General features: G+C 41.1%; 1 protein-coding gene across 3 annotated transcripts in view; it reads right to left on the bottom strand.

The window, feature by feature from the left end:
- Positions 1 to 14750, bottom strand: part of enah (ENAH actin regulator) — a 130666-nt gene that overhangs the window by 51507 nt on the left and 64409 nt on the right. For all 3 annotated transcript variants that reach the window (XM_044329857.1, XM_044329858.1, XM_044329859.1), the window contains exon 3: positions 11374 to 11551. In XM_044329857.1, the coding sequence (XP_044185792.1) occupies positions 11374 to 11551 (178 nt within the window). The remainder of the gene's footprint in view (positions 1 to 11373; positions 11552 to 14750) is intronic.

The following is a 14750-nucleotide window of genomic DNA, read 5'->3' as shown; positions in this document are numbered from 1 at the left end:
AGCAGCTCTGAAACCTGGACTCAAGAGTACTGGCTGATACTCAGTACTTAACTGATGCACACTTTTTTTCTTTCACAATGTCAAATGCATATACCTCACTGTGTGGACTGGGATGTATAAGGTACAAGTGACAAGAGCTTGTTGCTATTTTACACAAAACATCTAAACTTTAAGAGAAGATGTTCATACACCAACAGTCTTTTTAGGCTCCTGCTTTCAGCTGGTCTTGAAGATTTGTTGTTCTGTATTCCCACTGAAAATTCTGCAGTTTATTATGGTGAAGGACTCTAAGTGAACTCAAAATGCTTCATCTTTGCAGTTGGAAACAGAACATGGTGCCATAGTTGTTGAATTCCTTGAAAGTCGACCCAGAACTTCAAAGTGAATAGATTATCTGCAGATTCTGCTCAGCAAACATACAAACATCTTTCTTGTAATTTGGGAGTCACTAACATCTCACTTTAGGCTTATCTGTAGACAGTCTTTTAACTAATTAGTAGGCGTGTGGTTATTTTCAATAACAATTAAAATGATAATTGATTAATAATTAATAAAAAAATGTGTTACATTATATTGTATTCCTTGTCTTTAACAAATTGTGAAAAATGCCAAATATGTCATCTTGAAATAGCTTATTTTGTCCAACCACAAGCCCCAAAACCAGAGATACTGCATTCCATCATCTAAATTCATCAGATAAAACACAAAAAGGAACAAATCCTCACATTTAGAGGCTGGATTTGGTGATGTTTGGTATGCTCGCATGGAAAAAAAAACTCATCAAAAATGTGAATCAATCTTCTGTCGATCGAATAATCGACTGATTAACTTTTTCATCACCTTGTTACCTAAACTAAAAACTACATCTTCATGAACCCTGTGTATTTTCATGTAATGTCAAGCATCATCTACAACAACAGATACACAAACACACATAAAACTTGCTGTTAAGGAAATAGATACAGTGCAATGTTGGAATATTGAGACGCAAAACAAAGCGGCACACAACCTTCCCCCCTCGAACAGTCCTGTCAGGTCATTCCTACTCACTCCTGAGGATGATTTGAGCGCGGCTGATCTTCTGTTGATCCCGGGGGAATCGTTGAACTCTTGCTGCTGCAGGCATGTCTGTGGATACCTCAGTGACGGGGTCCTCAGGATTCTCTGTTTACCAAAGCTACTAGTAGGACCTCTGTCTTCCTTTTCTGAGTTATCCTTCCTTTATTCTTTTCTTTCTTTTCCTTTTTCACTTAATTGACTTGCACTGTCCTGTTGCAAACTCTTTCCTTTTCTCTCTTACCTGCTTCTCCTTTAACACTTGTTCTCATTCACTTCTTGCCTCTCTTATTTCTATCCAAACCTTTCTTTCTTAATAGTATTTCTTCTTCTTCCAGCGTCTGAAGTCTCTGCAGTTGTCCAGCTGTGTTGCAGCGTGTAGTCTGCCACTTTGCCAACCTGGGGTGTGATGCCAGAGACCGTGAGTTCACCAAGAAAAAGGAAAGTGGGGCAGGCGGACAAACGGCGGGGGCGGGGGCACTGATGCAATTCTGGTCACGCGCTGTCACGATCCCGAAGAGCACAAACACATGCCAGACTGATGTGGTGTGCTGTCAGCAGGGGTGTTGTACCCCTAAATGTTTACACCCTGCCCTCACCCGCATGACCTGCAAAAACAAACTCATTCCGTCCGGCTCACGTAGTCTGTTTCTATGGGATGCAGAGTCTCTCTATGTGTCTCTCTACCTCTCTGGACCTCCAGCTCTCTCTCAGGTTTCCACCCCTCCTTCTCCCCGCAAAGGTTTTACAAGATCGAGCGCCACATGGCGTACTGTTGGCAACGACCCTACAGACACTCAAAATAAATGATGATCTTCAGTTAGCAACTTTTCACAAGTCTCCGTGGAGACAAAATTCTGCCAAGTCTGGCTCCGGCAGACAAATAGAGCAGACGATTAGACTCTGCTTGTCTGGCAAAGACCTTTTGACTTTCAGACCATGATTAATTATTAGATGTATTCACATTTATAAAGTACATTTACTCAAGTACAGTCCTTATGCACCATCTTCAAGTGCTTGTGCTTTAATTGAGTATTTCAATTTTATACTACTTTATATTTCTGCTTGACTTCAATGAAATATTCAGTACTAGCAGATTCAGATTTAACATACAAAAACATATGATCTGTTTATAAATATGATATGAATGTAATAATAATAATAATAATAATAATAATGATAATAATAATATTTTTATAGATTAAACTGCCCAACAGTACATAAAGTATTCACCCATAATTATAATCCAATAATATAATATATAGAATTTATATAATTTTTTTGTACTATTCATATTTTAGTAATTTTTTGTATATTATTCATATTTTAAAACTGCTCTCTCTTCTGCATTATGAGTACTTTAACTTTTTATACTTAAAGTACAGTTTTGAATGCAGGACACAATGTTTACATAGTTGTAGTCATATTACTACTTTTACTAAAGTCAAGAATCTCAGTATTTCTTCAACCACTGGCTCTATTACAGCTTTTAACATATTGACATATTTAAAGTAAGGGTGTGAATCTCTGGGAATCTCACAATTCAGTTCCAATTCTTGCTTGTCCAAATTGATTCAGAATTGTTTCTCAATTCAAAACCGATTTCTTGAATGAATAGAAAAGGTAGAATGCTGTGTGCCAAACCATTCACTGATGTTCTTAGTCCACTGAAATACAATCTGAAACATAACTGGCAATTAAGATAAATTGTCCACAGCCTTTTTATTTTAAAAACTTAACTGCATTAATGAATGAATGAATTAAATTGGGAGGCAGAGTGCTCTGCTGTGTTATTAACATCATGTGTCCAGCAGCTGAGAGCAGCCTCTCTGCTGCACCGTTAGCTCTGGGGAAAGACATTTCTGCCCGAGACACTGAGCAGGCACAGGGTTTGAGGTGAAACAGACTAAGCACCGAGTTATTTTCGTCACCTCAGAGTTGGTTTAATCTGTTTAATGCTGTAGTCTGTGCTGCTCAGCCAGTCTGGTTTGTTACAGCTGATCGCTGCTCTGCTCTGCTAGTGACAGTGAAGAAAGTTCACAATAATATTTGTTCATCTTGCAATGGAAATTATTTAATCATTAAATCAAAGAATGCTTGCAAATGCTGCCTTTGTGAAGATGAACCACAAGATAACTCTTGCATGTGGACTGTAGACTGTTGAGTTCTGCCTTTTTTGTTCCGTCAACATCACATTATAAACTAACATTTAGAACATCTATTTTTGACACTTGTGAATCAATTCAGAATCGTAGGAGATAAGAATCAAGATTCTTATGTGAATCGATTTTTTTCACCCAACCTGATTTAAAGTTGCCTTTATTTCTTTAGCCAAAAACAAGTATATACATATCTGTGCTTCTGAATAGCACAGCTCACCTATTGAAACATGGGTTTAAACCTCTGTTTTGATAAAGCTCAGTTTATAATTTCAGTAAAATGCTGTGACATGTTTCATTCATGCAAGCAACCACTTTTAAAAATTGTATTTAAAATGTAATTAATTGAGGTATCACGGGTTAATATTTTTTTTTTAAATCTTCAGTTTGATCTGATGTTGCACAAACCGTTGATCATACTGATCACTTACAGCCTTCAGAAGAGATCAGTAAGAATTCTGCATGTAGTGTTGAAACACTTAATCTCATGATTAATTGATTAGTTGATAGAGGACAAGTTAATCAGCAACAATTTAGGTAACAGATTAATAATTTCAGTTACCCGTCTAGTAAAACTGCCAGAACATTCTCTGGTTTCAGCTTCATCAGTGTGAAGATTTAGACTGTTGGTCTGACAAAATAAGCAATATGAAGACATCACCTTATGGTATCTGAAACTGTGACAGACATTTTTTTGGACATTTTAGTGAGTAAAAAAATCTATCAATCACAAAACGCATGATTAATCAATCATTTCTAGTTGCAGGAGTGTGAAGTTCACCGTCTCTGCTATAAAGAAATAAAAGGCACACAGACATAGAGCAGCTATATTAGCTGCAGGGGTGCTGCACTTCATCCATTCCTACCGATAGATGAGGCAATCATGCTGCTGGTCACATTCCTCCTGCAGCCTTTTCAACACAAACTGCTTTTATAAGCAGCAAACTGCTGGCACTCCGACACAACCACACAGGTCAGGCCAGGACAGCGTTGTTTTTCTCAGCCTTTATTCGACACGGCTATGGCTTTTAAAAAAGCTGCTGAGAACGTGGATGGACACGGTAAACACTTCCTTACACACTTCCTCTCCATCCTCTGCTCCTCATTCTACCTTTCTACATATGATCATCTTTCTGTTCTTCACCTCTTTTCTTTTCTCCTCTGTTCCTCCTCCTCCTCCTCCTCCTCCTCCTCCTCCTCCTCCTCCTCCTCTCTGCCGTGACCTGATGGGAGAGGATTACTGGCCAGACCACAACACAGACAGACGTCCGGCGGCCTGTGACCCATCCCTCCCTCTCCTGATCCCCTGGCCCTCCATCCTGCTCTACTTTAGCCTTTTTAGGGAGAAAACAGTAACATAGAAAAACACAGTGTGTGTGTGTGTGTGTGTGTGACTGGATCTTCATTCATCCATGTGTGAGATCACAGTTTAGAAACTACGTCACATTAACAGAGTCAGAAGAGGAGACTGCTCTCCTTCTGACTCGGCACATAGCGATGAAGTGAGGACGTGGCTGCTTTCAGTGATGTCAGACCAGGTGATGAAAGAAATAAACACACACATAATGTATACACACACACACATCGTCCTAAAAGTCGTAAAAGCCATGAATGTGTGTCATGTAATAAAGAGGCACACACACACACACACAGAGACACTTTCCAAGTGTCAGCAGTGGACCACATTCACTTGGCTTCCCTCAAGTGGAAACTATTCTGTGCTTTGTTCAATAGCTTCCTCACACATTCCTTTATATCTCTGATAAAGTACAAAGTAAAGTAAAATCATTCTAAAAGGTGCAGCGATGTTAAACTGCTTTTCTGTGTCAACCAAACAAAGAAAACATACAATAGAAAATGCCCACTTGCACATTTTCCTATTTTTCCCCATTTTTTTCCTCCTCCAATAGCTGAAATTATGAAGAAGCGCTTCTTTGACTGTTCCCGTCACAACTGAACATCAAAGTCGAATATCAAAGCGGCTGCGATTCCAGATTAAATGAGGCATTTACCAGAGCGAGAAATCAGTTTTATCTGCGAGATGACCTATCACAAGTGTTCCCTTTTATTCATGCTTTTGTAGCATTTCTTTGCTGGGTTCAACATTGTGGAGGCAGATCAGAGTGAAGGAAATAGGTCGCTGAGGGTAAAGGTGGTGAGTTGGTTTCCGTGTGGTGTTGAAGCGCTACTGTATGAGCAAGTCTCAGGCTAAGCTAGCAACACTTAGCTGTAACTTGCTTTATCAGTGGTGTATATACACACAACTGTATGAGAGCATATTTATTCTGCCCTATGCAGCTTCTGTGCACCGTCTTCAAACACAGCAAAAATGACAGCTGAGCCCTCTAACCTCACATACACACGTTTACTGTACACATGATTCTCACAGCCGGTGACAGCGGTCCACTGCAGCACGGAGCGTAGGGCTACATGAATCATGAAGCATTAAAACTAAATCTGCTACTGTAGAGACATTTACTCTTCACAGGAGTGGAGGAGGAGAGGAAGTTGCTCTTGATTAAACACCATCCTGTGATGTGTTTGCTTACAGTTAGTTTAGGGGGGAATGTTAATATTTTTTCTTTTGTAGAGGTGATTCTTTTATTTCTTTTTAAGTGAATACTGGATGGATTCTTCCTGTGTTTACGTTCTCACTCCCGCCCCAGACACATCTGACCAATGAGAGAAGAGAAGGTCCTCACGTGGCTTTTAGTGATACATTTCGGTTCACTTTATTTATTTATTTTTATGCATGAAAAGAAACTGAAGAAGAAAATGCAACTCATCCACTGACCAGAGCAAACAAACTAAAGATTTTAAAATATCCTAAGAGATCCAAAGTGGACCTTGAACAGCCCTCCAACACAATCTAAATCAAACCTACAGGTCCTACTGAGGACCAGTGTAAATGTCAAAGCAGCTGCAGAAATGATGCTCAGTGAGTGGACGCCATCACTGTACTCATCCAACAGTTAATCCTCATCCATTTAACTGTCTTCAGAGGCAGGGCTGAATGTGGTATACTATCTTTGATTTATGTCTCCATTGATTATTGAGCTAGGCTGCAGAGCGTGAACACTGTCTGGATAAGGTACTATAAACAACTTAAAATAAAAGCTTAGATAGAAGGACACACTGTAAATCAGCTCTTTATGACCATGCGCTACTGAGAGAACCACAAAACATGTCAGACAGACGGCAGCTCCATGTTTTGCTTCCTGATGTTCCTTTTGTCAAACACGTACATTTAACATGGCGAAGATGTCGGCATTAAGCCCGAAAGGCCACATCACAACTAAGACATGAAAACAATCAATGGAGGTCTTGAATGAGTTATGTGACTCCGACGTTCTGTCATGTGGTGGGATTTTAACACTCACTGAGTGAGTGATGGAGAGTGAAGCCTGTGTATCGGGAGGATTGTCAGGTCCACAGATGCCTGCGACTGGAGCAGGTGCACCGAGAGCAGCTGTCAGGACAGAAATACAGAAGCAAAACAGTGGGGTGAAAGGGGAAACGCTGTCGCCTTCCTCCGGCTTCTGTATGCAGCTCGCTGCACCGCTGAGAGAGGGAGCGAGGGGAAGGCCACGAGGAAGGAGGGAGGGGAGGAAGGCAGTGTGTGTGTGTGTGTGTGTGAGAAGAATTAGAAAGTGACAGAGAGAGGAAGATGGGGGGGATATCAAGTGAGGTAAAAAATGGAAGTGTTGGAGAGGAAAGAAGGGAGGGAGAGGAGATGAGGGAGCATGGAAGGAGAAAATGAAAAGAGAAAATAATGGGAGCGAAAGAAAGCGCCTGAGGCTGAAGTCCGGCTGTGCTGTTCATCAGTAAGACTCTTCTTCCAAGGATAGTCCCTGACTAACCAATACTCCAGAGTAAGGCTGTGTATCTCTCCCTGGCATGCACATTCTACAATCTAATACAAAATATATACAGAAATATTCTTAATGATACACTGTGATTCAAAGTTGATTCGATACAATTGAATCCAGCAGTGATTTTAAATTTATTCAGATCAATCTTTTTACTTACTTGTACACCGAGTCATGTGGATTTGTTCTGAAAATAATTCATTCATTTCAATTTGGTATTGTCAGTAACTCTCCAGTATACGGGTAGATGTCCTTGCCCTCTTAAATTAGCAAAAAAGTGTGTGGTGCCTCTGGAATATTATATGATGTAAAGATTTTAAGATTTAAAGCTGCAACAAATTATTTTGTTGCCACTTGGGGGCAGCTGAAACAAGCTGTAAACACATCCCCATCAATCACCTTATTAGTTGATATGGTGAGCACTAGTGCACAGCAGGTATTTACACATCAAACAGATACAGAGCAAATTCAGGATTATTTGGATATGTTTTTCTGTCCACCTGAAGACTGTAAGTCTAATATTCACTCTGATTTTAGCTCTGTTTGTGTTCTCCACCAACCTGATGGAAATATCCGGCTATTAGGTGCTAAATATTCCGCTATGTTTACCAGCTAGTCGCTAACTGTGCTGTCTGCTGTTTGGTGCTGAGCAGGTAGTATACAGTGGGGTTTTAAAGCTTTTTTTGCTGAAAATAACACTATGAGAGCTGTGAGAGTGAACCAAAACAAAAAAGTTGCAGGGAGGAAAACAAAAACAATGAGCTGAAAGACACTAAAAAGGAGGAACTGCAAAGTTGGTGATAATTCTCGGTGGATTCATCACTACAAGTGACACCTTTCACATACAAGTAGTCATGTGATCTATTGTTTATTATAAAAATATTGATTATAGCTGAAGCTAGTTGTTCAAAGTGAGTATGTGTTTGGGGAACATACTGTAGCTAGCTAGCTAGCTAGCTAGCTAGCAGGAGAGAGGAACATCAGCACACAGAGAGAGGGTTACTTGAAATGTTTATTTGTGATGCATGTGGTTTAAACCCTGCTACAGATGCATGTTAATTACATATTTAAAATATATTCATAATGTATTATGAATACATAATAGACTGCACTTGGAGCTTTAAATGCAGCTGCATGCTTGATTCATTTATCAAACACAGTTTTGCACCTTTTTATCATTAAAAATTAGATTTGTTTTTAGTCGTAAATAGAATGGGTGCAGGAAAAGAGGAGAACCCATTACCGTCTCGTTCTAATTAGTTTTGATGACAGTGCACATTATAAGCAAAACAAAGCACGCCTCTCACAATTCTAAACAATTATCCAGAGTTACATTTTGCTTTTATGTGGTCAAATCTGGGATGACAAGATGCTGGCACAAGTTCCCTTGAACTCTCTTTGAATGTTTTCATCTCTCCTTCTGTCTCTCTGATTCTCCGCAAGTCTTTTCTGTCTCTCATCTTCTCACACACAAACACACCACACACACACTCATCTTTGCACCATTAGCATGATGAGGCACATCAGTATCAGGTTAATTAGTGGATGGGATTAGAGTGTGATGAGAGGCTTGGTTTAGGGAGAGAGGAAGGGATGGGCACAATAGGAGAGGGAGAGTATGTGGGGCATGGCAGGTCATGTGGGGCAGCATCTGAATGCTGGGATTGCACAAACAAAAGGCAGCTGCAATTAAAACCTCTGCGTTGTCTTTGTTAGATTTAAAAATGAAAAGAGGGAAAAGAGAGGAGCCTCACACTTGATAGTTGAAGATTAGTCTTCACTCCAAATCAGAGCACAAATGCACTAAAAGATCTGGGTAACAATGCCCCCTCTCCATCCTCTCCGGCAGGCGGGCAAATGTAGATACACAGCCGGAGGACAGAGCTACATAATGAGTGCATGTTTCAGAAAACCAAGGTCGTGGTGTACCACTTGAAGTTACAGCCAGGGAATATTTGTGGTAAATTAAATAAGGGTCTGTGAATGTGCATGTGTGTGTGTGTGATGTGAATACTGCAGTCCTCTTGATGCTCCACATGTGAACCAGCAGCCTCTCGCCATGAGGTCTTCCCTTTTATACTTGGATATACGGTCAATTGCAGGTTTTATAAATGATCTATAATTGGCGGCTGTGAGCACCAATTATTCTCAATGATGCTAAAAATATATCATCCCATTAACGGACGCTGTGACCAGGAGCCGTCTATCATTAACTGCCTCCCGAGCTTTCAGACTGTCAACTCTAAATGGAAGTTTTGATTAAGGAAAGTCCAGGCTGTCGAGATGTGAGTGGAAACTGCAGCCTCTCTTTCTTTCTGGTGAGCGGTCTGTGATGAATTAAGACGTTTCAGTCTAATCATTGTTTCTGGTAATGTAGCTCACTTAAAAACATTTTTATTGTTGACATGTGTCTTTAATTATCCTCCATTTTTTTAAGTAGGCTTCTCAACCCTGTGGGGAATATTTCATACCCATAAATTAATCTCAGCTCCCCCTGTGTTCCCCCCCCCTGCTGTGAAGTTTACTGACACTAGGTTCTGGGGCTGACTACTTCAAACTGCAGCCACACTTTCTGTTTAATGCTCAATTACAGATACATGTAAATACGTCAAAAGCTTTGTGTTCTGTTGCTACAACCTCTCTGTTATAAGCTCATCTGCTGCTCTGTTAGGAGAGTTGGATATTCTAGATAATATGCCAGCAGGATAATCAAAATGGTGTTCAGGGTGTTCACTATGATATTCAACCTGTCCCTGGCTCAGTCTGTCATACCCATGTGCTTCAAGAAGTCCACCATCATTCCTGTGCCTAAGAAACAAGTGATGAAGTGCTTTGAACAGCTGGTAAATGATTACATCTGCTCCTCACTACCCAGCACACTGGACCCATTACAGTTTGCTTATCGTCTCAACCAATCGATGGAAGACGCCATAGCACACATCCTCCACATCACCCTATCTCACCTGGACAAGAAGGGGAACCATATGAGATTGCTGTTCATTGACTACAGCTCAGTGTTTAACACCATAGTTCCCTCCAGGCTCGTCACAAAGCTCAAGAACATGGGATTAAACACCGCATGTGTATCCTTAACTTCCTAACAGGCAGACCCCACGGTCTGGACACACCTCTTGTACCCTGCTCATCCTTAACACCGGAACAGCCCATGGCTGCGTTTTGAGCCCCGTGCTATAGTCCCTGTACACACACAACTGTATAGCCATTTTCGACTCCAATACCATCATCAAGTTTGCTGAAGACACAGCTGTGGTGGGCCTGATCACAGATAACAATGAAAAGGCCTACCTGAAGGAAGTAGAGGACCTGACCCGCTGGTGTAAGGACACCAACCTACTCCTGAACATCAGCAAGACTAAGGAGCTGAGAGCGGACTTTGGGAAGAAGCAGGGAAGGAACAACGCCCCCCTTAATATCAATGGGTCCTCGGTGGAGAGGGTGAACAGCTTCAAGTACCTTGGTGTCCACATCACAGGGTGCCTGACCTGGGTGCTGCATACTGACTCAGTGGTGAGCGAGGCAAGGCAGAGAGTATTTCACTTCAGACGCTTGAGGAAATTCCGGGTATCCTCTCAAATACTGAGGAATTCTACTCTTGCACCATTGAGAGCGTCCTGTGCACTTTGCATGCTGGAAAGTGATTAGTGAAATCAATAGCACTCATGTAGCTTTTCATTTTTTTCTATGCGAAAAGAAACAGAACTGAGGGGGAAAGCTACAAATTTACCAACTAATCCACTTATTTGAACCACCAGAACAAATCAACTATAGGTTTGATGCTGATGTAACTGCACTCTCCCTGGTTCAAGACTGGCTCTGGACATTTCCAGTTCTCCAGCTCACTACTCTATACTGTCTGATAAATACTTAATATGCCTAAAAATACTTTTAAAAAACTACATGTGTACACTTTATGTCATGTCTTGGTATTAAGAAAAAAAAGGCAGATTGAGTACAACTGGCAGGATTTTCTCCAGACCACTTGAGCTTGAACTGCTTCCAACTGACATTAAAATTGGTACAAGACCCTTAATCGATATTCCTTCCCTATCAAGGAAATCCAATTCTAATGCTGCATGAAGAAATGAATCATGTAATGAGCAATGTTTTCCACGGAAAGACCGGTTTGACTAGCTGTCTCAATCTGTGACAAGAGATCACAAGTCGACATTGCCTCGGTTGGCAGCCACGGGTTTACTCCATGAAGAGACAGACTGAAAACAATGTATTACATGGTTGTGGAACAGCACATACAGCACACAGCAGTGTACCTGCGTCCTGGGAGTTGAGCACCTCCAGGGCATGCATCATGGCACTGGCAAATACATTGGCGTCCTCCTTGCTGCCAAAGTTTAGGCCGTAGACCTGTCGGGCATCACGCCACTGATGGAAGGTCTGCGTGGCCTGGTTGTACTTCAGCCCCTTGGGAATGGCACAGTTTATCACCACCTGGAGACGCCCATGACCAAGAGAAAAGAGGGAGAAAAAAAGGAAACGTGATTGTGATTGTTGAGATAACTAGCAACTGCAGCCAATCAGGAAGTGTTTATAATACACCTCGGTACACTCAGCTGTCAAGTCCTTTACAGCTGTGTTTCTGAACAGCTGGGAGTTTAAACTGACAGAAAATAGCGCTCTGAAACAGGTTTGGAAAAGTGTATGTGACAGCATGTTGCCAGGCTGACCTGAGATTTATGGCTTAGCAACACAAATACAGACATAAAAACAAGAGGCAAAAGTATTGTGGTCTCATGTGGTCTATCCATCACATAGACTCTCAGTCACGACACTAACTCGGAAAACTGGAGCTCAGGAGTTGCCAAGATCACAAAAGATGATTCAGACAATCTCACATACTACTTTATCTTATTCCGCTAAAAAAAAAAAATCCAGTCTAATTAAACACAACCTGAAAACAATGGGACACCGGAGCTTGTTAGGTGGTAAAAGGTCATTTTTACCTGGTTGTAAAGTGTCTTTACAATCCACTCACTCTGCGTTTAAGGTGCTTTCAATGCTAACATCAGGGTTTTTTACTGTTCTGGGCACACAGCCAAGCAGAAACGCCTCAAGCTACTCCTGTGTGAATTATTGAGACAGAAGTGGGTCTCAAAGCAGGAACCCCAGAACCTGATGGACTGTGACAAGAGCAGACTTGCCATCGTCCGTACACAGAATATGAAAAGTGGTTTTTAATTGAAGGATCTTAATTTGTGTCATAATCAGTGGGGGAGGGGGGGGAGTTGGCACCGTGAAATGTGGGGATGATGAACAACACACACATACGATTTTGTCAGTGTTCATCTGATATAGCCGAAATACCCTGAGAAGATGTGTAATGCGGTTTAATCTCATAATCACTGTGTCATCTCATGTCCAAACCAATAAGAGACTGAATTCAAAACATTCCCCAACAGGGGGAAAGCTTATCTTACTGGGTTGGTCAAGATTTCAGAAACGTCATGGTGAAACTGAGGGATTAAACTGCGCTGAGACAAGCCTTCAAACAGGTCATATTTTCTCCTGAAGGCACAATATCGCTTTGGCTAATAAACAGCTCGACTAGCGTTAAAACCTGTAACCAATCCGCTGGTTTATGGAAAACAAAGTCTAGCACTAGTACGGGCGAAATTTATTTTAACCTGGCGAGGAATAATCTAGTGTCAATTTCTGTGATTATCATAATGTCTCTCTGGCAGGCGGGAAATGATTCACATAAGCGCTCTTTTATTGTTGATGGACTGGGTAATAAAACAAACAGCCGTTAAATGTGAGAAGGAATTGCGATGGTGTAACTCGAGATGCTTATTGTAGATGGCAGTGAATAAAACAAATAGAGGGAATGTGTATCTTATGAAAGCAGTAACACACAAACTAACAATCAGTCTGGAGCTGTAAGTGTGAAATGTTAACATAAACACAGCCGGTCCCGCCACTGACTCCCCATCCCATTATTGGTTATAAAGATCACACTTCTTCCAGTGTTTGTGATTTCTGTTTGTCCTATATCATGGTTTCATGAAAAAGGAGGACACAAATTTTCAAAAAGTGATTGGGGTCTTTATCTCAACAGCAGAAAGAGCCAGAACTTTACTTAAGACAGACGTTTATTAGAGTGAGGGATATTTTTCCACCATTTTATCATTTCTATCATATTTATCTGGCCCGGGGACCTTTGTCTTTCCACTTGTTTCCTGTCTATATCTCTTTCTTTTCCTTTTTCCAAATATTATTTTCACATTTTTTCCCCTTTGCTGGACAAATTGACGACGAAGACACAAACAGGAAACATAAGAGAGAATGGTAGGACATGAAAAGCTGGAATCGAACCAGGGATGTTGCGGTTATGAGTTGCAGTCACACCGCTGGCTATTATTTGACCGTTATTAAAAATCAACTTTTATTTGAGAATTTATGGTAAGACAGAGGAGTTAAGAATGAAGTAAACTAAAGGAGAGGAGCACTGAGGAGAAAGAAACATCATGACTTATTCTTCTCCCTCCCTGCAGCCTCACAGGAAAACTCAGACAATAAAACAGAGAGAATTGTGGGATTGCTGAGGCAGTGTGTACTGCCCCACAGGAGGGAATCACTCACATGCTGTCATCACACACACACACACACACACACACACACACACACACACACACACACACACACACACACACACACACACACACACACACACACACACACACGGTCTTTATCCTCAGGTGGTCTCCCATCTACTCATTATCCTTTTTCTTCCAACAGCTGCTTGCTTTATTTTGGGTTAAGTTCTTATATTGATACACTTGTGAACACACACAGTGTGTGTAAGTCCTGCTTGAGATGTTCCTACATAAATAGAGGATTATACTTGCCTTCACCCTGTGAGCCACGCAAGCTCATCTCAGCTACTTCCTGCCTCTTCTTCCTGCATCTTCCAGCATTTTGCTGTGTACGTGTGCACGTGTTCATATATAAGCTCCTGTGTGTATGGCGTGCTTTGCTGTATGCTGTTTTTGTGTTCCTGGGAATAAGAGCTTAGCAGTCGGTGGGATGTGCTGACATTGGCAAGATTTACAGGAGCTGGGGAGTCGAGAAGAAAACAGTTCAAGACTCAAGGAAAAAGGTTCAGTGGAAGGTCAAGTTATGTGTGTAAGTGTTTGTTTCTGTATGATTTTGAAGAATGTTGGTGTGTAACCTCACTTCTACCAGTTTTTTTATTTCCATGTTAGTTCCCTTTCCAAAACGTACCAGCGCTGAATGTAAGAGAAACACTGTGTGTGTACTTTAACAAGCAGATGGCAAGAAAATACACTCATTTCTCTCAAAACTCCTGCAAGTGACTGAAAAAGAGTACGGGGCAAACACAGAAAGGTTATTATTCTTTTTGGCTCTGGCTCTTTCATTTTATCCTTAGATGCTGCTGACAACTTTAAACTGTAGGAAGTTGTAAATTAGATTGAACAAGTTTGCATGTTAACATGAATTATTTGCAGGACTTTGACAATCTGTAATATCTGACGCATATTTGTAGAACGGTGCTGAATAGCTGGTATCACGTGGTGTAGTCATTGCATGTGCTCACCACAGGATTCTCTGACCATGTAGTCATATGTTGACATCACTGGATACATGAAACTGAATATTTTGATATACCATA

This window comes from Thunnus albacares, chromosome 16, assembly GCF_914725855.1.
Source record: "Thunnus albacares chromosome 16, fThuAlb1.1, whole genome shotgun sequence".
In the NCBI taxonomy this organism is placed as follows: domain Eukaryota; kingdom Metazoa; phylum Chordata; class Actinopteri; order Scombriformes; family Scombridae; genus Thunnus; species Thunnus albacares.
Note: the sequence above shows the minus strand (reverse complement) of the source record. Positions and strands in the feature narration are given on the sequence as shown.